Here is a 25,396-nt window from a genome sequence, read left to right as displayed (position 1 = left end):
CAACACAGCATGTCAGTCACAAACCATCCTGTGAAGCATGGTGATGGCAGCATCAGACTTGTTGGGGTAGAGAGCAAAATGGATGGAGCTAAATACAGGCAAATTCTTGAGAAAAATATGCTTCTGGGACCAAGCTTTGCCTTTCAGCAGGACAATGACCCCAAGTACACAGCCAATGCGACAATGGAGTTTAAAAACAAGAAAGTAAATGTCCTACAATGTCCTAGCTATACTTCCTATAGCCACTGTATGCTATATTTTGCAAAGATGGTTGCACATGTAGACTCACAAAACCAGCGGGGTTCCACTTAATAAACAATTATTAGTAGTAGTAGTAGTAATAGTAGTAGAAGAAATTCAAACATGAGCAACACCTTTATGTCCACATGGGTAAGGAAAATTGGGGGTTAGTTGTGTGAAAAGTTGTGGTAAAGTCCCTGCAGCTGTTATCTCCCCCCGCACCTGCTGGAGTCAACCCAGCCGTTCTGTCTCTGGTGATGCTGGTCTTCCTGTCTTGCTCTGTGATTAATGACTCATCTTGCCTGTGTTTCCCTCTGCTGACAGCAATGGGTTGGAGTCTGGGAGCGGACTGCTCTCGAGACCAGGATGTTTGTCTGGGCTCAGGGTCCTCCCCCACACCCTACAGAGGCATGCTCATAAATACGGTACCACTTAATTAGCACTAATGACTAACGAGCATATTTCCACTGTACTCTGCCAGGTTGCCAGCCTGACCAAGCTTTAGTTTCTTAGTCTAAATAGTGACTTACATTTCCTTTATTATTGTTTTTTAACTGTGTTGTACCTCTTACTGTGAGAAGATTTTCTAATTTCTACTTAAATTGGTACTTCAGAGTAAACAGTCTCCCTGTGTACCAAAAAAAGACACAGTGTGCAGAAAAGCTGTCCAGAAAGAAAAGCCTGTTAGACAAATGTGAAGACTGATGGGAGTGTCCAGTCCATGTAGCTCAAATTATAAATTGTCCTTTAAGTATATTTATTTATTTAAGTGTATTAAAGCACTGATAATAAATGTTAAGCAAGTGTGTCCTATACAGTTTTGCAGCCTAAAAGCAATTTAATGAGAAAGAAAATATTTGGAATTTGGAAAATCAAGAGCAAAAGCTCTGACACTTTCAGCTGTGGTATAGCCCTAGCTTCACTTCCTGTTTTGACTATGTGACATTTTTGGGAGAGCCGGTGTTGGAGGTAAAAGGTCTTTGCACAATGGCAACAGACTGAAAACAATGGGCAGCAGTTAAAGCTCAATCCATTTCAGATGCACATTTTTCAAATAAGTATTCTTCCTGTGCAATGTATGTGGGTCAAAGTGCTTTCGCTTTGGAGGCCTCCCCTTTAAACAAGCCGGTTTCATTAGCAGTAACTTCAGTGAAGGAGAACCCTTAGCAATGTTTACTGTACTATACCATTAACAAACAATAAAGTGCGGGAAAGCAAAGTGGTTAAGTACAGAGAAGTGTAGTTGACCATGATACTAACCATTGAAAAACATGGCAAAACAAAGTATGTGAAAATGAGCAGACCGTGGGATCACTGGCAAACTGGAGTACACATTTACTGTGGTAAACTTTCCTAAGGGTAACTTACAGAGAGAATAATGTCTCAGAAAGAATGCACTCATCCATTTTGTTGAGCTTTTCACAATATTTAGTTTATTATTTAATTTGTTACATCAGTTATTTCTCCATTTAGTCGTTTTTTTTTATTTGTTTGTTTCAATCTGAAACCGTAATTGCAATTATTTGAAAGATGTGTTTTGTGCACGGTTACATGTACAATGTGGAGGAGATCTGGCCAGTGGAAGCCCTCTCCTTAGTGTAGATCCCCTGCTGGAGGAGAGTCATTTCTCAGAACCTGATTACCCACAATCCCGTTTCCTGTCAGGACAGAGCTTGGGTATGTTGTTGACTCTCTGATAGAACAGACTCCAGGACAGCAATAGCTGTAGTGCTTCCTGTCTAATCTATTATAATTACTGGCTCCTTTTTCAAAGCACTCTAACTGGGCTCTCTGGTCATACAGCCTAATTACATTCCTCAAGTGTAGATAAATCCAGTTTTCAGCAGAAATCTGTGAGAATAAAAATGGGTTGAATGTGTACTAGCTGCAGCAGCATTGTATATCTGCCACAAGCATTTGATTACAAAAGTTTATTCAGAATTGTATAAATACTTATTTACTGGATCAGTGGGTCATGTCTTTGTCATGGATGGGGCATGACTCTTACATTGCTGGGACACAAATAACAGGTTACAATTCTATATGTATTTGCGGCACACAGACCATGATGAGGAATGTATCAGTCTGGGCTGCCCTGCTCTGCTCAGAAACTGGAATGTACTTGTGTATTGATTCTATACTGCATATGTGAGCAGCACATCATGATTCAAGATATATGTAGTAATCTACATGCTGTGTCATTACCAATGGTTGGTAACATTTGTAGACAGGTATGGTTTGGTTTGGTTTGTTGTAGAAAGGAATGATGTAGTGCTGAGCTTACTTTCCTCTGAACTGAAGGCTGTGGTGACTCTTGTCTTAAGATATTACATAGCCTTACCTCTAGTAAACTGCTTGCAAAGTGTCCATAATGGCAACATTTAACCATACCTGATTCTTCCACTGACCTCTGAGGTATAGCTGGTCATAGATTATCTGATACATTAACAGTGTAGGTTTGATGGTGAATCATGACCACAGACCTCTCCTTTGAGCTCTATTGCCGTCAAAGAATATCAGCATTTAATAAATGCATTGTAACTGCACAGTTAAATTCTAATGTATTACACTAAATCATGAATACACTCTTCTGCAGTGAAATAAGTAATAAGTACAGACATACATTAAATATCTTGATATGTACTATAAACAGAGAGAGTTAATTTTTCTTTATGGTTGACAGTGGTAGATATTTCTTGATGTGGGGTGGCTGGGGGGACTTTTCTCTCCATGAAAGATATTTCCAAGGAGCCACATCTCTGCCAAAACCACCTTGATAAGAACCCACAAGAACATGCTCTCCATGCAAACATGAGTTTAAAAGCTCTCTTCGGTGCTTGAGAAGGTTTAAGAATCAGAAAGCCAAAAGCAGAACTGAGAGAAGGGCTCCTATTTAAAGATGACAGAAGTCCTGGTGTCTGTTTGAAACAAACCAGGTTGCGGAAATGAGTCACTCATTGACAGGGGAGGCTGTATTCCCCAGAAGCCTTCCCTAATCAGTATTATCCTTCTATAAAAACAGAATTTCAATAAGCGAGTGCAATCAAAGAGCACTGTAGCCATGTTAACTGCTTCCTGAATTTGCCTAACAAACTTCTGCATAGGAGATCCTGAATACTATGCACAGAGTGTCAGATTCTGAAGTCAACCACTCTGAAGGGGCACAAAATAAGTCAGAGCTGGGAGAGAAGAGTCAAAAATGTGTGCCAAAAAGCCAGTGAAATGATACAGAAATACAATCTGTCTCCATGTCTGTATCAGTAGAAGCAGGAAAGTTGAGTGTGGGGTCCTTGTTTTTGCTTTTGAACTTTGTCACCCCAGGTACACAAAACATCTCCCTCTGGTGTTATTTATTCCTTGCGCCAATACTACTACTTTTGACAGCTATCTGTATGTATTAGCATACATTTGGGAGTTTTTGTTAATTCTACAGAGTTTATTCAGGGAATCTGTTTCAAGAGTGTAGTTGAAGTTCACTTTCTTGTAAAAAAATTATAATAATTTAATTTAAATTGAATGCCTACAAGTTAGCAAGCTTGGAAATTCGAGGCTGATCGATACTAAAAGGGCTGTATATATGTCACTGTGCGTGAAAACATGTCTGGGTTCATGAAATGATTGTATACTACACACGCAAGTACTCGATACCCAAACCTTAATCTCTACTGCCCCCTGGCGGAATTGGGTGTGCAAAGTCGATCTTAAATCCGTGCGTTAAGATCACACCACCCTTCGGCCACATAGAGATAGAGGAGAATACATCCATTACCATTTTAAAAATGTATTTGAATATCAGTATTGCATGTTGAAATGTTATAATCCTATAAACAAATGCTAAAATGCATCTTTGACATCATCGCTTTCAGTTATTTATGTTAGAATTGCACGTTTTCCAGTAAAGCTTTATTTGGAAACAACAAATAAAAACAAGAACGAACACCATCCATATAGAAATATAAATTCCACATTGTGTTAAATCGATACTTTAATTTGAACAGTGCATATCTCCGCAGATTGCATTACACTATTTATTATTATGTATTATTCCTCCTGATTTACTTGTACTAGAAGACAATACATTTCCTCACTGGAGAATCCAATCTTTTTACTAGTAGTAGGGTTGTAGTAGTAGTAGTAGTAGTAGTAAGATATCGAATAATGTAATGTATGGGACTTTTAACTTCTCTAATAGGTGGCACGCTGTTTAGTCTTTGGTTGTAAATAACAGTCACAACATAACGATGCCAGGACAAATGCAATAATATCTTATGTGTGTTTGGCCATCTGCTGCTTGCAGCTCTATTCATATATGTTATGCAGTTAAACGTTGTTGCCTTAAACGTATAGAGTATACAGACAGACGTTATTTTTGGAAGGCTACTAAAATCAAACAACTACATGATCTGATTGTTGCCATACAAAAAAGTGTCGTAATTTCATGTGATCGTCCTGCACAGGCTGCACTGCCGGTCTGATTTGGCGTGACGTCATCAGCAGCAGCTTGCTTCTTGTTCCCCTCGCAGGCACCGTCTCAAGCATCACTGGGTCCTTCTTTCTTCAGGCAGTGTTTCTGACGCTCACAACTGAATAAGGTAAGTTTTACAAAATGTGCACGAAAAAGCGTCCCGAAATCCGTTTAAATGCATACCTTTTAATGTAGCTAAGACCGACTCGTACTTTGGCAGGAGCAAGACTGTCCAAATATCTTTTTTCACATAGACGTTAGAGAGAGGCAACCCAAAGCACTATATTATGTTATGTAACGATTGCTGAATTTAGTTTCATTACTGCAATATGTCGGGCGACGAATTGCCCAATTTAAACCCCCCTATCAATGCTTTAATGTATAAGTTATAGGCCGATTATTAAAAATGAACAAATGAAAATAGTATATTGATCATTTAATTGTCATTGCTGTATTTATGTTAACGCAGTGTCATCACCAAATTGGTAATACAGGAATAACGCATGCTATATCACGCTATATGCTAAAACATGTATGTTAAAATGGAAATTTAATCGGAAACAGAATTCTTCCAGATAGACCTTCGCTCTGCCTGTCCCACAGTCAAAACGAAAGAAATTCATCGTCTCATTGTTTGTCGCTGTAAATGTCCAGCGGAGTCCGAAATAACTAAGATCGTGACTTACATATATTTTTCTTTCTTGTTTTTGTTGAATGTCTGCAATGCGAGGCCTTTCTCTGTGCGTTGTAGCTCAGGCACATCCACAGACACCTTTAACGGGGGCCCTTCCTCCATATAAAGTGTTACCGCTCCGGTTGGTCTCCCTCAGTTGTCGGTGCGGCCGGCGGGGCGGATCCCAGATAATTTTAATTAAGAAACTAAGCAACATCAATACGAATTAAAGCAATTTTAACCATCAGAAGTAAACATTTTCCCCCTCGTGGATATACAGAGTTAACAAGGTAAGAGTTCCCGATTAAATTTAGATGGACGATTCGTTTCGGGAACGCGATTGTTCAAAATACAATGCGTAACCAAGAACCGCAGTGGAATCGGAATTTGCAGCCACCCCGTCCAACCCAAAAACACAACGTCGGTTGCTTCGACAGCTCACCCCAAAACCGAGGCCGTGGACTCGGGCCGATCTGGCTGGGTTTCCGTCCCCAGTGTAACGGTTAAACTGAGCAGAAGAATGAACGAGAAGAAAGGAGGGGGTGGGGAGGGCTGGAAGGGTCTGCTAGTTGAGTTCACTAGCTAAAGAAACGGATCCTGAGAAGTTTTGTGACTTGAACAGTACATTATATCTGACTGGTCACCATCTTCTCTTGGCCGAGTTCAATTGTGTGGAAGAAATCCACGTCTAGTAAGTTAGATCTGTATGCAGTTGGAAATCTGAGATTTTACGAACTTTTTTTTAAGGAGGTGGTCATTCTCTGTGGGTAACGTTTTCCCCCAAACGGTGTATTGATTTATATACACAAACGCACACATGTATGTATGCGTGTTGGTGCTCATCGTGCGTGATGATCGTGATGGTGATGCTGTGGGGATTTGTCGCGGTGATGCTTGCTGGCACATCATGTTTAAGCGGCATTGTTGTGAGCGTCCATTATGAGTTGTCTGATGGACGTTTTCGCAGTCTGCCCTGAGCTGCAGCAGACGCTGTTGTTCTTCAGCAGGCCTTTGTTTTGCTCCTTACCGACCACTGCTGGTGACATCAGGGCTGCTGTGGGTGGGCTGCAGTCCCTGAGACTGTCAGTGTCCGGGCTCACTCCATTGCCTACCGGGTTTGCTTTATTTGCCTTAAACAGTAACTGGATTGAATGAGTAAAGAGATGCCCAGGACGGTCCTCTTAGAGGTCACTGTGAGGCCACCCTCACTCCTGTAATAAGCAAGTCACATCTGTAGCCCGTCAGGATACATCTGATGTAAGAACTCACAATGCAAGTTGAATATTCCATAAATACTCAACACTGCAATCTTTTGGTAATTGTCAGTCTTTGTTAGGTGTTGGAAGTGATCAACTGTACATTTGAGTCATTACTGTGATTTAACATGCTTTTTTTTAATGCCACTGTCCCTGTAGCCATCATTTTAATCTGCCTGTGAATTTCTTTCATTTTCCCCACCCTGACCTGCTCAGATGCCCTCAGCGACGATTGGCAACAGGACAGTGCAGTCCTCCAGTCCAGAGGTGGGATCCGCTCCGGGATCGTTGGGCCAGTTCACCATGTCGGGGCAATTTCAGTCTGGAGCCCAGACGGAGGCCATGAAGCAAGTGCTTGTTGTCATTGACAAGAAAGTCCGTAACCTGGAAAAGAAAAAGGTAAACATCTTGGTGGGATTGCACCAGCCAACAAATTAGTTGGAAGCCCTCAAAGTGATGTATGTTTGTACTTGGTAGCCACTTGGAGCAACAGGTACATCTAGTACAACTATACATCTACTTATTTAAGCTCTTCGCTGTGGTTGTCGCTCATAAGCTAAATAAAAGTATACATCTCGCATGCAAACAAACTGGTTTATGAAGCCAGCTGAACCCTAGAAACTGTGGAAATCCAGTGATTTTTTCACATTACTTGTAGGGGAATGTATACAAACAAGAAAGTTAAGGTTTTGCTGAGCTGTTTGCGTCCGATTGGTAAGGAAATGTCATGAGCCTTCCTTCAGATTTGCTTACATAACTTCCTGTCAGTCACCACCTTTGTTCTTAATTCGGTCATAAAATGGAGCTTTGTGTGGAGCGATTAGCTGGGTATTCTTGTGATGGAAACATTGTATTTTTTTCCCTTGATTTTCTCAATTGTAGAGGCATGTTTTTAGAACGCACACTTAAGGGTCCCTGCAGATGTCATTGTGCAAACCTACACATTTTGCTTTATCTGGGGCAGGACTTAAGATCTGGAAGTGCATTGCTACTGCAAAACGAAAAGACCAGACTGGGACAAGTTCAACAAAACCTTAGTGGATTAGGATTTTTAAAAACGTATCCCTGTCTGAGGAAAGGGACACTTCTAAATGTCTCACTTGAAATGTAATGCATTTGTGTGATTATCCTTAATTTCGTGAGGATGGCAACACTTGTTCTCCAAAGTGAAGTGTGTTAGGTGTTTGGCTTGGTTAGATATATGGACTTGATTGTAGTGTGGGCTATTTTTTTAAATGGCCTTTATTTTCCATTTCATTTGATTGTGAAAGGGCCTACATGTTTGTCTTTGCTGTGTGTAGCGGGTGGTAAACGTCTAGAAGGGGTCGCAGATTTTTCAGTAGGGAAGTTTTACATTGTATCCTGGTAAACGACATTGAATTCCAATCATTACTGCATTTTGTCAACTAACGTTCGTGAAGACGACACTTCTTATATCGGTTGAGCTACCTGGAAGTCTGTGCAAACAAAGCTCAGCGAAGACAGATTGAGATTAAATATGAACTGAAAGTGAAACGTTTCTTGGTGCGTGGTCGCTGTTTTTTGTCTTTATTGACGGATAACGCCGTGAATAGGTTGTAATAGCTTTGGTTTGTGTTCGAGGCCTAAGAATCCTCCTGTTCCTTTTGTTTCCGAGTTATTTGCACGGGTTTGCTTGAATAGCGTTCGGTAAAATTAACCCTGTATATCTAGATATTTCTGTTCAGACCGGTGACACGTATTAAGCGAATATATGTAGGTTTTAACAGTGTTATGTAAGGATAGAAGTTTTGTCGCTAAACGTTATTCGGAAGTCGAAGCAGGTTGTGTGCCTTTTCGGAGCCTGTGCACATGGGCTGAAACTAACAACATGGCGGCCGGTCGTGAGCAATGCTCGAGAAAGGGACTGCATAGCGATTCTGTACAAAATACAAAACGGCAAGGAAACCGAGGGGGAGGGGTGTCGATTCCGTTTCAACAATTTAAACGCTTTTATCGACTACTTGGCATCGATTTCATGTGAAATCTTAACAGAAGACTCATTTTACAGTATGTAAGCGGATTCCTGAAGTCCGAGGCTTCTCATTCCGATAAGTTTATTTCCATAATTTAACCTCTCCGATCGGCAGCTGACATGCATATTTGTATCGTTCAGGCCCCCAAAGTTTGAAATATAAAAACAAGCTACATATCCTAGAGGTAAATCGGGCTAATGGCGTTTGATCGAAATAATAGATTAGCCGTCACACTAAAACCGAGTAATAAAAACCATCAGCTGGTTCATTACGGTAAATATTAACCTTAATTAGTCGCATTGAATGTGAGATTTCCCTATCGGCACACCATGTGCTCCAGTCTTTAATTGACAACGGTCAATCTTTAATACATCGGCTAATTGTATGCAGTTTAAAATGATTTGTATCTAAGGAATGTATGTATATATTTGAGACCGTTGAAGAGGGATCCATCTTGCATGGCATGAATTCACGGACATTAGCATAAACCATACTATAGAGGTACTGACCACTTGGCAGTTTTTTGTTTGTTATAAATTTAGGGCTATATACTGTTGCTAATTAATGCAGTATACTAAAATAACTATAGACGTGCCACCTGCATCTATGCTGAGTTTTAATTTTATTTTCACAACTCTGGAGTCTGGTGCCATGGGGGGGGACATTGAATTTTAACTTTATATTCTTTCTAGAAAGTTTTTACTACTGTTTAGCATGACATACTCACGAGTATTGTTGAAAACCTGAACTGTGTAGTGGGGAGGATAGGTGTGTGTACAATGCACTAAACTCTTGTTACAATTAATATGATTTAAAAATGTCCATTGTTTGACCAAGGCAAATGGAAGCCAGAAAGGAACTAGTCATACGTGGGAATCAGCATGTAGTATTCAGTGTTCTCCCTGATCTTGGAGTGAAACTATAACCTGGTCTTTATCCGTTGAATTCTTGTTTCCCTTTTGTCTGTTTGGCCTTCCAAACCAGGTTATTTAGATTTCCTTTTGTGAGTCACCCCCCACACCTTTTTAATCAATTACTTGGTCATGACAGTTACTAGATATTTGGTAATATTAGACAGTATTCATTTGGTTGTCTTGCTGTTCATTTTATCTATCCAAATAGCAAGTATATGTTAGTCAGGGAATGTTCTCATTGTTCGTTTCAATAATGGATTAATACTCCTAGTTCATAGCTAGCAATTTGATGCATTTCTTGTTTTTAGAAGATGCAGAAACTCCATGCATCTACAATAAGGTAACTTAATATTAAAACTCTAAATAGAAACCTGACAAAACACAATGTAGTTGTGTAAAATAATAAATCTTGTTGCACACTTATAGAGATGTACAAATATTAAATGCATGCTTTAAGATATATTTAGTATTACAAAATCGCTAAACTTCTCTGGAAGGTAATAAAAACAACTTGTAGAAATGTCCGTTAAAACTGCTCATGAACAAACTGTAACATAGCCAAACGTGTTCTGAAACCACAGACATGGGTCGCAGAACAGAAACATCTGAAATGTGGAAATGGAGTGCCAATGGCCCCATTGGTGTCTGGGGGCAAGGCCCCTGAGGGACCTCTTGCTATGTCATTGGTGTGTCTTTCACTACAATGATACAAAATAAACCACGAATAATGACGAATCACCCTACAACTACCAAAAGTATTGGAATAAAATAAATCCCATCCACAAATGCAACTATAATTTCAAGAGCCAGTTTAAAATGTATTGGAAATTACAAAGCCCAATAAGAGGACTGGGTATTTGATAGTAGTAGTATAGTTTTAATACAAGAAACCACCATCAACCAAAATCCTAAATATATAAAGAAAGTGGCATTCAGCACTTAAAATACTAAACTGCAGTGATAGTTTTAAGTTAATGTATAGAAACAATCAAATGCATCGGTAACCTTACGCCTACCTCTAAAAACAGCTTTGTGTATTACTTGATTGTCAGTGAATATTTGCATTTGATATGTACATAGTTTAAGCAAATTAAAATGTAACAAATGTTCTCTTGGATCTAGACCTACATCTTGCTTCCATGCATACATTTTAACTTTTAATCTAAGCCTAGACCTAAACATACACAGATTACAGTTTGATGTTAATGTATGTAACAAGACAGATGCACCTTTGAGTATAACTGATTGATTAATTGTATGAATGAGACCTACCTCAGTTCACCACAATTGTGCTCTACCAGGGCAGTTGACTTTTTTTTTTTTAGTCACCCATTTTAAAGAGTTGCCTTGGCTCCACCGTTTGGTAAATTTTAGCTTCATCCAAACCAGGACTAGTGGACTTTTGCAATAGCTTTTTTTTGTGTTTTTTTGTGAAGATTCATAAGCATCAATGATTGACAATTGTTTTGACACCAGAAGAGATCTAAGCCTATATCAAATTGCTTGATTGGGCCATATTACAGTGTGACCGTGTGTTAAATCAGCATTTATGAAACACTGCACTTGAAATGCTGGCGTGCTGTCCAGAGCCATTTGCTGGCACCTGGATGCAGTTCTCCTCGGTCTTGCTCCATTTCTCTCCCCGGTCAGCTATTTTCACTACATTACCATAGGAACATGTAAACACTTGGTTTTGATTTAAGAAGTAAAAGTGTAAAAGGCACATGAAGCTAATTGGATGAATGCAAGTCATGAATACTAGAACTCAAATACCAAAACAAGTAATATTAAAATAAATTATCCCACCTTTAATTCAGTCTTAAAGAATCTCGAAGCATGTTCGTTAAAAATACATTGTTAATCTTGGCTCTGATTTGTTTCACATTTTTAAAACCACGTACTGCAGTTATGACAGCCAAATTCAATTCTGTATTTAAAACATTTGTTGTTGTGAAGTGCTTGGTTTATCCTTCCTATTTATATTTTTCCTTTAAAAATAGTGCTTTGCCTCCTAGCACTGCACAGATATATCTAGACACCATGTGATTAAGTTCTATTTCCCTAATTTTGAAAATGGAAAGCCTCCTCCCTCCAATGCTTGTGACTTTTAGCTCTCAGACTGCTTGTTTCTGGTGTTGATTGTTGATTCCAATCTATAGTTAGAGATGGTTCATCAATCTTGTGGAGTAATTTTGGAATTGGAAATTATTTTGGTTGAATTATTTTGAATGCAAAATGTTTTAAGATTAATTATTCTGTAATTTGACCATTCTTGGCAAAATACTGACCTGTTCACATTATAAATGGGGTATTTGGTTAAATTAGTTAATAAATTACTCCTATTCAAACTCATGGTCCAGCCTGGAAAGAATGAGATTTGATTAATGTAGGTTTCTGTTCATAATTGCACTTGCTTCTTCATACTTGTAATAATCTGTTGGCTCCATTAAATTAAATCTCAATTGGATATTAGTTTAAATACTTGCAGTCAACCTCCCTTCAGCATCCAATAAATGTTTTTTGTGGTGGCTTTAAATGTTTAGTTCAACAGAGATTCAGTTCTTCAAATTGAATATTTAATCCAATTTATCCTCTAATTGCTTAAATTATCACTCTCCAGCGCAGGCTTACACATAACTTGCCATTCTCGCACACCTGTCCTTACCCAATGTGGTGATGGATTGGTTTATAGAATTTAAGTTTTCTTTTTTTGTCCTTACTACTACTTCCCTGAAGGGTTATCTCTCCTAGGTTTGTAAGCTTTTAATGAGATAATCCTCTTCTGGCTCAGACACCCCCTGTTGATTTAGAAAGAACCCAAAGTATGGCTTAGAGTGCCTTGATATACCATCAGTCTGAATTGTGCTTAACTCTATATGCCAAATCCTTTGTCTAGTGCCTTTCTTCTAAATGCACTACTTTCACCATTTTTCTGGGAGAGCGTGATCTTGGAAATGGGAATAATTTATTTTTTTGATACCATCCCTTTCATCTGAAGGAGATTTTTCTATCCTTTTATTAAAATATGGGAAATGCAGGGTGTTTTCAGGTAAATGTTTGGAATAGTACACCTGTGCTCTAACCATTCCAGCGAGGAAACTGGGCAATGGTGTATATTTATAAACTCACTTGGTTACGCCTGTGGAACAATTAAAATGTAAACCTGCTGCAATCCAGTGTCCTTTATGTGTAACAATGCTATAATCTTCTTGCAGGGTAAGCTTGATGACTACCAGGCAAAAGTGAACAAGGGAGAACGCCTCAACCAAGACCAGCTGGTAAGTTGTTTATTTTCTGGACACCTAAATGGTAATGTGTACAGTAGATTTATGACTCTGTACTGTCTTTTGAGCCTTCTCTGGACACATTGAGGTTCAAAAGCTCAGAGAAACTTCAAATTGGTTTGATTTAAATCCAGTTTATCCTTAATATTGTCAGATTATGCTTTCATGTTTTGTTTATATATTTCCACACCCATGAGTGACCCACTGACCTGTTCAGATCCTTATGTGAAATATTAAGTTTCATATTCACTTGATATGTTTGTGAAGTAACCTTACTCCCATCTCTAAAAACGGCTTTGTATATTACTTGCTTGTTGATCTCTTCTACCATTTTCTCCATTTCCATGTTTTTCCCTTAAGTGTGGTATTGAATGGTTTGTTTTCATGAGTTCACTAACATTTTGTTTTTTCTCTTCCCTCCTCTTTTGGTGTCTAGGAGGCTGTTTCCAAGTTCCAGGAAGTGGTAAATAACCTGGAGTTTGCTCGGGAACTGCAGAAGGGCTTCCTGGCATTGGGCCAAGATGTGAGTAAAAGGTGTTGAGTTCACTAGAGCTTGATTTTTTTTATTTTTATTTTTTATTTTTTTGAAAAGTTTTGGGCAGTTGTCTTTATTCAATTTCCCATCACTTTCAATGGAATTGAACCACTGGTCTATAATGTCTGTTCCTGAGATCTGTAAAATGCATCTGTGAATCCTGTATTTGAATATTTTAATGGAGTGTTCTTAGAAATTAGACCCGTGTCTACTGTGTACCTCTGCTGCGGAGCCTGCAGGGCTTTTCAGTCCTTGGGGAAGAGGGGAAACGGTCACCTTTTCTGTCCAGAGATGCTGGTTCCTCCAGTGTCTGCTAGCCCTGCATGCTGTAATGCCGTCTCCCTCTGCCCCTGCAGATCCAGAAGGCTGTGAAGAAGGCAGCCCGGCGAGAGCAGCTCCAGCGGGAAGAGGCTGAGCAGAAGCGTCTCAAATCGGTGCTGGAGCTGCAGTTCCTGCTGGACAAACTGGGCGAGGAAAGTGTCCGCAGTGAGCTGAAGCAGGGCGTGAGCGGCTCCCCGCTGCTCACGGATGAAGATCTCGCCGCCCTCGACGACTTTTACAAGCTGGTGGGGCCAGAGCGCGACCAAAACGTCAGGTAATGGAGAGGCTGTGGACCAGTGGGGTTACACGTCAGCCCTCATATAAGCAGTGGTTTGTCACACAGGGTTATTAAAAAAACAAATGCATTTCAAAGTGGTTTGAGATGCCAAGTGTAACTTGTAAATTGGGTGGAAAAATAGTTGTAATTGACGGAGCCGTTTTTGTTGTTGTGGTTGTTTATTCTCCCAACCACTTAACCCAGTATGCCATGCTTTTGGAGAGATGGATTCAGTCTTTGATTCTTCCTTTGCCAGGTTTTCTGAGCAGTATGAACAGGCAACCCTTCACTTCTGGGACTTGCTGGAGGGGAAGGAAAAGGCTGTGGCTGGCACATCATGTAAGTCTGATTTTTGTATTCACTCTACCTTCTGCTTACAGGCTCCTGGATTTGAGCCAAATTCAGGTTCAGAATTTGCAGTTTTTAAACAAATAGGCTCTTTTTTTTTCTCTCTCCATTAAAATATCACAATGACTGTCAGAAGGCTTTCTTATCCATTTGGAGCATTTTAGATTTCGGAAAGCTATTAATTATTCAAGGTCCTCTGTCTCGTTGGGAAAAGGCCCAATTTCTGGAAAGGAGTGCTCTAAAGTTCAACAGGGACACATTGTACCTGAAAATGCAGACATGCTGTGGCGTCTTCAGAAATGGAACTTGCTTCTCTGTTTGGACTGGGATCTAATCTCTTGCACTGGTTGTCCATTGGGGAAAAAAAAAAAAAAACCTATCGAACAGTGTCCATTTTTCTCAACCCTGTTGGTGGGAGTGGAGTGACTTTTTGAAGCTCTGGGACTGGAGGCACAAAAAGTGCTGCATTCTGTGCTTGTGCTGAATGCAGGCTGGCTCTCCTGACTCAGCAGCTGGGCAGACGGCCAGTTTCCCGATTTCAGCAGCCTATAGCGCCGGTGCTAGGAAAACTGCCTGTTGAGCACTCTGTGGAATTCTGTAGGCGACAGCAGCTCTGCAGCCATGCCTGTCGGCCTTGCACATTCCAGTTCGTGGTGAACACCTTTGTGTTATCCAGTAACTTAGCAGGTGATGTAGTCTATTTTTAAAAGAATCAAGCAGCCTAGAGAGAGGATTACAACACACTGGCACTGTAGTGCAGGTCTGTCTCTGTACCCTTTGTCCAGCAGTAGCTGTCACGTTGGAGAAAATTGTTTTGGGTTTTGAGCCAACTTTGAGTACCAAGGAGGGAGGGGGATGTTGTTTTCGAGCTAAGTATTTGCTTTTGCGTGAGTTGTGATCGCAGCAATGCCTCTCTGCAGACAAAGCCCTGAAGGAGACGCTGGACAAGATTCTCCAGAGTGGCTATTTTGACAGAGCCCACCCTCACCAGAACGGAGTGTGCGAGGAAGAGGAGCAGCAGCCGATTACAGTGGAAAACTCCGAGGCAGAGGAGCAGCCAGCAGAGCCAGGTAACTCGCTGCACATGGGGGAGATGAGCAGCAGCTAGCTGTTGAAGTTCACTTGATGCATAGCACTGAAACCTCTAGGAACCGGATAAATGCTCTCATTATTAACCATCTGCTGGTTGGTTTAGATTTTATTCCCCAAAAGAGGTTGTGTGCAGTTGATTTACATTTTAGTTTTTCTTCCGTTTCAGAAAGTGAAGCTACTGAGGAGTTCACCGAGCCCACTGAGGTGGAACCCACGGAAGTAAGAGCTTTTCCAAGCCCCCCCCCCCCGTTTTCCGCTTGACTGCAGTGTAATGTGCACCGATCAGATTAAAGACACTGCAAACTCCTTCATTTTAGGGCATTTTCATGTGGATGCAGCTCCAATTTGTCTACTACTCTTGTGTGAGGCATAGCAGCTTGTGTTTGTGAGTGCATGTGGAAGTAATATATAGCCAAACAACTTTGCATTGCTTCTGCACGTGTAATGTAAATAGCTGGGCGAATTGATCTCTAATAGTCCATCTCTTCAGTTCGTCAACAGGCAGTTCATTTCAGAGGCCCCTTACAGCAGCAGCGACAAAGAACAAGGAGACGAGTGGAGCACAGAATCAGAGGTAAGGTGTTGACTTTCAGTTTCTGACATTGCACATTTCTGTGTTGAATGTATGCATTGTATGGTGACAGGAGTGGTCATTGCTGGGCCTCCGGGATCTTGCTTAAATGGTCTCATTTGAATTTTAGAATGCAATATTTAAAGCTTTGGTTGCATTTATCACTAGCTTTAAAATTGTATAGCGGTTAGGCTTTGGGTGTTGGGTAATATTCCTTTCAATTGGAGAGTAATTTAAAGGACCCCCTACTGGCTTATGAGCAGAGTATTTGGACAGCCTTCACAGTTTGCCTTCAATGTGCGACCCACTCGCATCGTAGCCATCATCGTTTGAGTTGTAATGAATGTGTGTTTGCAGGTTGTAGGCACTATCCAGCAACAGCAGCCTGTTCAGTCATCCCCTCCAGCACCTCCATCAGAGCCCCACACACTAAACCCCGCTGTGCCCACCCCCCCAGCTGACCCCGTTGTCAGGAAGCAGCGGGTACAGGACCTAATGGCACAGATGCAAGGACCCTACAACTTCATGCAGGTAAGATGTGCTGCTGTTCGAACAGGATTTCTTCTAGAACTCCTTGAAGAGATGTAACAGGTTCTGACTGTGACCCGTTTGTGTTAAAGTAATACTATGAGAGTGAAAATGCAGCCTTAACCCTTTAAACTTGCATTGCACCTCGTTTATTAAATCTAAATCCAAAAAATATAATGAAATACGTAATTTACTTAGAATCCAACTGGGGATCAGACTGTGCAGAGGATATAATCATATTCGTGAGATAACATGTACTTGTTTAGCTGAAAATGTTGCTAATGGAACTGCTCCAGACTTTTTTCTTTCTTTTTCGTGAGAATCTTATTTTTCTAACGGTTATAAAATCTGCAGATTCTCTCATGCCCTTGATGTTTACAAGGTTCTAGCTATCTCAGGATGGCCAGCCTCGGTAAATCGCACAAAGCCTCATTGATCAAACAAGTCAAGTCCAGTCCATTTATGATGTTCTGACTCCAAGATTCAAATGTATGTTCATAGATGCCACGTTCTGTGTAACATGGATATGAGTAGAAAGATGAGGAAAGCAAATGTAAACCTTTGTCTACATGTACTATAGGAATCCCCTCCAAAAAAGAAATAATGTAGATGTTTCTGACCTTGTGGTTAGGATTATACTGATCCCTTTGGTTACTGTTCCTAGGATTCCATGCTTGAGTTTGATGGGCAGGCGATAGACCCTGCGATCGTGTCTGCACAGCCTATGAAGCCCTCACAGAGCCTGGACATGCCACAGATGGTTTGCCCCCCAGGTGGGTGTGGTCTGGGGACCATGTATGCGGTTTGACATAACATTTCTTGGAAAATGTTCAGAGTTGTGACAGCTGACCTGGCTCTGACCTCATCCCATATTGCAGGAGTCCTACCCTTCTGTTAAGGAGGACTGAGCAGTTGTTTTTAGATCTTGCCGAGTCTTCTATATCTTGTATAATGCGTGTATATATAAAATGTAGCAGTGGTTAATTAAATCTAATCTCTGCAAATAAGGCTATCAAGTATAATTTGTTACCTAATGTGATTTTTTTTTTTTTTTAATGATTTCTAGTTTCTAAAATACAAATGTTTTTTCTTGAAATGGCACTTGTAAAAAAAATGTTGTTCCTTCCTATTCTTATGACCCTTTTTGTGCAGTTCACGCTGAATCCAGACTGACACAGCCCAACACAGTACCTGTACAACCAGAAGCCACACAAGTAAGTTTTTGTTCATTCTAGTATTGATTTATTAACCTTGTCATGATCCAAAGTATTGGAAATACTCGTGAATGTAGATCCGCTCCATATTCATAGCTCTTGCACATGTAGTACCTGCTAATTTCAGTCCATTCTCCCTTTCAGGTCCCCATGGTCTCCCCCACACCTGAAGCTTTCCCCACGACGCCACCCCTGTATCAGCCTTCACACACAGACCCCCGGCCTCAGACAGAAGCTATCGACCCCATCCAGGTTGGTTTCAGAAATGCAAACTGCTAATCTAAGCTTTGGCATTTTTAAATAAAAAGCTGTACTCCTCAGTACAATGTTAGGGCATGGGCCCGAGTTGCTCACTTGGTTTGAGCACAATATGCTGACCACTCGAGTCTGTAGTCCATGTTCACTCCATGTCTTTGGGTTGATACTCGCTCCCGTTTCATGTCCTTAGCCGCAGAATGTATGTCTATGGTGCTGTAGACAAGATGCCAACTGTTGGTTTCAATTTACGTGGTCCTCCTTTTAAGACTCTTAAGTGGTAGTGTAGAGTGCCTGTGTGAACTGCAGATTGTCAATGAATTCTCGTGGACTCCGCAGGCCTCCATGTCTTTATCGTCAGAGCAGCCCCCTGCCGCCTCCACCCTGCCCACCGTGTCGCAGCCCCAGGTGTTCCAGGCCGTGCCCAGCAAGCCCCTCCACAGCAGTGGCATAAACGTCAACGCTGCCCCATTCCAGTCCATGCAGACGGTGAGGAGAATCGTACAGCTCCAGGAAACATTGAACTCAGCCTTTTCAGTTGTTTATCCAGATTGGGTTCCATTTGTTAAACCAAAAAAATGTGCTTTCCACTCTACTTGAATCTTTTAGAAAAAACATTTCTAGTTTTTCCAAAGTTTTTCTGTGCACTGATTTGTAAGGTGCAGAATTTGAATGATTTAATAAGTAGATCTCGAGAGAACGCTTTCAAATTTGTCTGGAATCTGATGTTGTGCTTAACGAGAGACCACCAGCTCAGTTTCTGAACAGTGGGAGGAAGATTCACTCAGAATCAGAATCAGATGCATTTGGAAAAGCTGAGAATGTAGGGAGGTCGACAGGTTAACTTAAAACTCTGCCAGTCTCTGCATGGCTTGGTTAGATTTTGGTTTCTCCCATTTGTGTTTTATAACTGTTTATTCCTGGCATAAGATGTATCTGCTGTAGGCCTTAATCTATAGTGTTGATGGATGAATCACTAGCTGAGATCCTGTGAAGTTGCCTACAGCTTTACATGTGTAACTATTCAGGGGGGTGTGTATGTGTGTCCCTCCTCGTTTTGATTTCTTATTTTAGAAGTTTTGGAATTGTATTAAGAACTGTGCCACAGGCTTTTTAAAGGTTATCACATTTTCTGAATCCTGATAATTTCAAAATAATAACTGTGTAGGTCATCATACAGCTCTGCTTCTCCCAGCGATGATGGAAGAGCAGCTATGGCTTTCTGGTGCACTTGAGACACGTCCCTGTGCACCTGCAGTAATTAACAATATTTTATTTACCTTGATCTGCTTTACAAACTTTCTGCCAGGTGTCAACTTGTGGATACCTTTTCTAATGCTTCCTCTTAGCAGGTCAAGGCAAGTACAACTGTATTGCTCATTATTGAAGGTGCATGGGGACTACTCCATCACCTGGTTTAATTTCTAAGCTTAATGGTCTCTGAAGGAACCTCCCAGCTGTTGTCCAACTTGTGGCTCACAATCCCACTTGGCTGTTTCCCAGGTGTTCAATTTGAATGCCCCTGTCCCTCCTGCCAATGAGACAGACTCTCTGAAACAGCCAAACCAGTACCAGAGCAGCTACAGCCAGGGCTTCAGCAGTCAGACACCGCACCAGGTGGAGCAGCCAGAGCTTCAGCAGGAGCAGCTGCAGTCTGGTCAGTACAGGGGCATCTGAAGAGAGCTCTCGGAGGCAAATTGGGTTTAATCAAATGTCAAGTATTCTGGGCAGGTTACCGTTTTTACCAGTGGCCTAAGAAGCTCGTCTGCATCAGCAGCTGAGCTCCAAAGACTGTTGGGTTTGGAACAGTGTATTTTTAAGTTGGAAAGAAGTGAGCTATTAAAATGCCACAGTCTTTTTATTAGGAAGTTTAATTCAACATCTAAAATTTAGATTTTCACCCTCAAATGTAAACTCCAATATATAATCTTCCCTCCCCCTCATCAGTGGGGTATATTGACTGTTAATGTCTACTGTTAGCACCACTACATACTGATAGTTAATTGAAAATCAGTACACTGCTTGGTTAGAATGACTGTATAATGTAAGGGTTAAGCTATTGATGTGTTTGGGGGGGTGGGGGAGTTATTGGTCTAGTATACTACTATTCAAGTGCGGTAGATGAGTTGATCCTCTTGTTAATTGGATACCCATTTTGTCCTGCAGTGGTTGGTGCCTTCCACACCCAAGACCAAACCATCCCCACAACAGGGGGACATCAGCAGCTGTCCCAGCAGCCTCCACAGCAGGGCAGCAGTTTTGGCCGACCGGGCACATCCTTCTACAACAGCAGGGCTATGTCTCGTGGCGGGCCCAGGAACTCGCGCGGCATGCTCAACGGCTATCGGGGACCCTCCAACGGCTTCAGAGGTGCTTGCTAAACCAATGATGGGGAAACCTTATCTGAAGTAGTGTGATGACTTTGGGCCTTATATCCCGACCTGTTTCACCCACCAATGCAAAATGAGATGTCAATCAATTAATTCACGTGCTTTGATATTTACAGATCAGTCCACACATCTAGTATGTTTGAATTGGAAATATTAAGCACCCATACTTAGTCGATTTGTGGTGAGGCTGTTGCATAATTTACAATTAATTTGTCTTTGGAATGGTGTGATGGATCAACCAAAATGAAAATAGTCTACAGCAGGACAGCATTTTAACATCCGAACGGTATGATTTAAATGTATTAACTGTTACTGGTCTCTTGCAGGTGGATATGACAGTTACCGCCCTCCTTTCTCCAACACTCCAAACAGCGGCTATGGACAATCCCAGTTCAGCACCCCTCGGGACTATTCCAACAGCAGCTATCAGAGGGTAATGAGAGCATTGCAGGCTATGGAGGGGGAAATCCATTACTTCCATTCTGACATTAAAATGTTAAATTGGCTTCTGTAGCTGGTGTTGGATGGTTAATCTGAATATTCGTCCCTTTGGTTTAGGAAGGTGACCTGTGTGGCTTTGGAGAGGGGGTGGGGGGTTTGTGCTGGCATGTTTTGCAGATTAGAACAATCTTATCAAAGGAATTGACGTGATCCAATCAGCTGAATAAGTGCCTGAAACCTGATTTTTAGTTTTAGAAATGGGGAATGGTACCAACCTGATCCAAACCCTTTTGAAGAATGCAAGTGACAGCCTTTTCTCTTGTCTTATGTCCTCAGGATGGGTACCAACAGAACTACAAGCGCGGCGCTGGACAGGGGCCTCGAGGTTGTTCTCGAGGTAATGCTCAAGTGATGCGTTCCTAAAGGCTTTCGGACTGGAAACATAGGCCATACTAAATACTAAAACATTGAGAATGCTTTTGCCCCAGCCCCTTTTACATTGTTTTGTCTCATCAGTGGTATCAACTTTTTTTTTTTCTTTTTTTCCTGGCTATTTGATCAGAGTAAATAAGCCTGCTTTGATTATATATTTAAATAAAATTCTTAATGTTTTAATGAATCAAAACACATGCCAAGCTGAAATCATCTTTGCGTCAGGATTTTAAGCAAGCCTGTGTTTGACAACTATTCCTGTAAACTTGAAAGATTTTCATTAATTTATTTTTTTGTAAAAAATGAAACTCAAAAAAAAAAAAACCTTCTGCCACTGCTGGTCCAAATTCTGGGAGTTTTTTTTTTTTTTTTTCTTCCCCCTCTTTTTGGTTGACAATTCGTTTAGGGTTTTACAAGCTGTATTTTTTCCATAACATTTTAAAGTCGCGCTCCCACAAATTCCTCAGTTTGTAAATTGATGTTGCTTGAGAGAAAGTTTCAATAAAGATGTGTTGCATTACCTGCTGTCTGCTGCTCAGTTTCTTTTCATTGTCCCTGTTCCTCACTTTTTGGGGGCTCTGTTTGCCAAGACCTGCAGAAAAGTCATGCACCTAAAACATGTTGACCAAGCAGTCCCCTTGCTTGGGGCGGAGCGTGAGAGGACCTGAGCATTCCTCTTGAATACAGCTGTTTCAGGGGCAGGACTTTACTGAAAATCAAGGCGTCTGCTTTCCCGTTTCTCTGTTCAGTTGCTCTGGCCTGCATTACAGCAAGCTGCATTCACAACGACTTGGGGAAGATTCCTCTTTTGCCTGAGGATCAGATAGATTCGGCTTCTTTTAAATGTAAGCTAGGTGTAGACGTTTGTCTAGTTAATTTTTTCCCCAATTTTATTTTCCAAAATTCTTTTATGACTCCCTTAGGCAACAGATTTCTATCTCCATCAATCGAGTCCCTCCAGTACACGTCATAAAGCTTTGCCTGCTTTTGTCCCTGGGAATAACATTTTATCAAATGATCCAATGCTTCCTTAAGTTCACTTCCCCTTGAATTCAAACTGCTAAATGTTTCACTACAAGTTGCTACTTGGCTTTTTTTTTTTTTTTGGCACACTTGTGGCTGTATTTTCACTGGGCAAATCTAGGACTCGAATTTAGAATGCGTTTTGTGTTTTTTTTTAAACCCCAATAAATTAACTCTTCCCACCAGCAGGTTTATAATGCTCTATAGCCTGGTGGGAGTCCTTATCCACACTTGACTCCACTCCTATATTGGTTTAGTTTGCACCAGGTGGAACTGTAACTCCTAGAAGCATTCTGCATATTGACAAGTGTAACTAAGCTGCAAAATAAGTTCTTTACTTATGACATTTTTGTATTGGCCAAATGAACTCTGACAGTTGTACTTAAACATTTAACTTTCCCTTGTCAAAGTGCCAGTTGTGTTCACTTAATATTGTACCCATCTCTGGAAATGCCCCCTTCTCTCCAGCTGCAGTTTTCTTTTTCAATGTGAATCAGCCCAGTAGGACAGTAAGGTTTTCTCTTTGATAAAATAAATCCTGCTCCCCCCCAGCTCTTGTCTCTTGAGTGTGCATTTGAGGTACTGATGCTTTGCGCCGTATTGTTTCTGCCATTTTGTTGACATTGCGTCAGATGTGTGTTCTTGTCAGGTACACCACATCAGTTTCTGTAAATTGGGCATGTGTGTTCTTCCTTTCCGGTTGAAGGTTAAATTCTAGTTTCCAGAGTATTGTGATGACAGACTTTTTATTTTTAACTCCCCTCTTTTCCCTGGTGAGTCTAATGGTTCATGAAGTACACAATATTCATACTGGCCCTGAAGGGTTTATAATTGAAATTATAAAAACTACTGTGCTCATGCAACAGTTCATTACATATGAAGCTCTATGAAGTAGTTTCTGTAAATATTTCATGGTCTGATAACTAATCGTGCCACAGGTCTCCGTACAGCTTCTAGGATCTTGGCAAAGAAATCCATTTGCACCCAGCAACCCCTTTTCATAGCCATAGGGCCTTTTAGCTGAGGGCCAAACTGACTACCATTTCCTCCCCTCAGTTTTCCTGCTAAGATATAAATCCTGATTTTGTGGTAGCTTGCTAACACCTGTTCATTGAATCTCTCTTGGACTCTACTGTTATTTTTACATTAGACCCCAGTTAAATTGAAATTTTTTAAAGGAACAATGGTTTTGGCAGGTGATTTTACCAACATCTGGAATGTAAATGTACATTCAGAAAATGGTAGAGAATTTAGCTAGTGGGATATGACCATACAATCATCCATATCCTACCAAAGTACTGTCACTGATTTGGAATATTCTTTCTTTTATTGCCTATGGATTGTTTGTCATCAAGCACAAACCTATGGAAACTGTTCCCTAGAGAGGGATTTTAAAGGAGTAGTTCATCCCTTTCATCACTTCCTTTGCCAAAATGATGCATTTGTGGAGGATAAATCTCTTTTCAGGCTGTGCCCACATTTTGATGTATAGTCTGGCAAAAGCATTTTGAATAACGAATGTTAAAGATTCGTGTAGGAGTTACTATCTTTAAAATATTTCCTGTGGCTTCATATTAATCTTAAGTTGACATGTGAATCCTACTTTCTCAAGTCTTTATATATATATATATATATATATATATATATATATATATATATATATATATAAATTTTTTTTTTGTAGTTTTTACAACGTTTATATAATGGAGAGAAGAGTTTGTTTTTTCACCCCAATAAAGCACATCTGTCATTTCTTTGACATGTAGAATTGTATGTATGGTGAGCTATAGAAATGGTATGTATTTGCTGAGTTGCATAAGAAGTATCAGTAGAAATGTAATTGTAATCTTTTACCCATACAATTTGAAACCTGCTCCACAGATACCAAACCAGTGCTTGCTCTAAAGAATCTCTCATTTGAAATGATGGCAGTGTTTTTTCATGTGTGTGTAAATGTTGGAATGAATGGTGTGTAGATGGCTCTAGATTGATGCATTTCTCTGTTTGGATTGCAGGTCGTGGAGGACCATTCAGACCTGGCCGAGGGATTCCCCACATGACTGCCCAACAGGCTAACTAACCTGGACTTCACTGTCAATATCCAACATCATATAAACTGTCCCCCCACATTAACCCCCTGTATTTCAACCCTCCTGAACTTTTGGCCACTACCACAGACCTAACTTTATCTCCAGGAGTTGTCCATATAAAAAAAAACGTTTCCAGACACTGAGCTATCCTGGGAAATGAGAACATCAGAGCAGGAAAGAGGGATGCTAGAGTCTGTAAAGCCAACATCCTCACAAGATCTCTTTCAAATCCAAAGCTGTCTGTCTGTTATTTGCTGTTGTAGCCTTAAACAAAACACAAAAACAAAACAGAAAAAAAATTGACCAGGAAAAAAAAAAATGTGCCTTTGTTGAATTGTAGACGGTTGGGGTTTATCCATCGATTTGACAATGGTTATGAGGGACTATGGGTTACTGTAGACCCCTTTCATCCTGCCCCCTTGTGAAAACTGGAAGACTGTTTGTCTTGGTCAACCTTGCTGTCTCATCCAATGCCAGCTTCTGAATCCATGTCATGCAAGCACTGCTGATAAAATCGTTTACAGAAAACAATTTGGGACTTTCATTTCCCCCCCCTTTATTCTGAACTTTCTGGTATGTAAAGAATTTGTATAAGGAGTAGAGCAGAGTATACCTAAGCATGGGACAAGCATATAAAGGACAACTATGATGCATGGTTCATAAACAGTGTAAGAAAATGCATGTTAAAATGCAAGACTACAAAAAAAAAAAAACAATCTGCAGGTCAGCCACAAGTTTTTTGTTCGTTATGGACTTTTTGCAAGCTGTGGCAAGACTGCACATGATCTATATATACTGGAAAGCTATACACCTTGAGTTGGGGGTGGGGGTACCAAACAAATAAAAAACAGGCCTCCGTATACCACTATAACTGCACAACCTTCTTAATCGGAGTGTTTTCCCAAATAAATCCACTGATCTCCTGCTACAGTCCACCCATTATTATTAATGTTTTTTTGTCCATGAAGGCTGCTATATATGAGGTTGGTAGGAATGGCTGAAGGATGGAATTAATTTGTGTATTTATAGTTTGCATTGTGCCCCTGTTGCAGT

The 25,396-nt window shown here is 40.6% G+C and overlaps 1 protein-coding gene across 2 annotated transcripts; it reads left to right on the top strand.

The window, feature by feature from the left end:
• The first annotated feature begins 4,737 nt into the window (after nucleotides 1-4,737).
• LOC136747766 (caprin-1) lies at nucleotides 4,738-25,059 on the top strand. 2 transcript variants are annotated; one of them, XM_066700946.1, is made up of 19 exons: nucleotides 4,738-4,832; nucleotides 6,851-7,033; nucleotides 12,758-12,820; nucleotides 13,263-13,349; nucleotides 13,718-13,956; nucleotides 14,216-14,298; nucleotides 15,228-15,377; nucleotides 15,566-15,618; nucleotides 15,890-15,973; nucleotides 16,328-16,501; nucleotides 17,163-17,271; nucleotides 17,651-17,712; nucleotides 17,857-17,964; nucleotides 18,307-18,456; nucleotides 19,471-19,624; nucleotides 20,134-20,337; nucleotides 20,684-20,790; nucleotides 21,135-21,195; nucleotides 24,269-25,059. In XM_066700946.1, exons 2-19 carry the CDS (start codon nucleotides 6,851-6,853, stop codon nucleotides 24,331-24,333), a joined length of 2,136 nt encoding a protein of 711 aa, XP_066557043.1. In that variant the 5' UTR covers nucleotides 4,738-4,832; the 3' UTR covers nucleotides 24,334-25,059. The 2 variants fall into 2 exon arrangements, with proteins under 2 accessions (XP_066557043.1, XP_066557041.1); XM_066700944.1 differs by lacking the exon at nucleotides 4,738-4,832 and adding an exon at nucleotides 5,515-5,668.
• Nucleotides 25,060-25,396: the final 337 nt, after the last annotated feature.

The sequence above is a fragment of the Amia ocellicauda genome, chromosome 4 (assembly GCF_036373705.1).
Source record: "Amia ocellicauda isolate fAmiCal2 chromosome 4, fAmiCal2.hap1, whole genome shotgun sequence".
NCBI classification, from domain to species: domain Eukaryota; kingdom Metazoa; phylum Chordata; class Actinopteri; order Amiiformes; family Amiidae; genus Amia; species Amia ocellicauda.
Note: the sequence above shows the minus strand (reverse complement) of the source record. Positions and strands in the feature narration are given on the sequence as shown.

Excerpts from the sequence above, each read along its gene's own strand:
- LOC136747766 (XM_066700946.1), top strand. The coding sequence starts at position 6,851 with ATGCCCTCAGCGACGATTGGCAACAGGACAGTGCAGTCCTCCAGTCCA. Across the intron at positions 15,619-15,889 it reads CTGAGGTGGAACCCACGGAA|TTCGTCAACAGGCAGTTCAT; the intron begins GTAAGAGCTTTT and ends CCATCTCTTCAG. Across the intron at positions 20,791-21,134 it reads CCAACAGCAGCTATCAGAGG|GATGGGTACCAACAGAACTA; the intron begins GTAATGAGAGCA and ends TTATGTCCTCAG.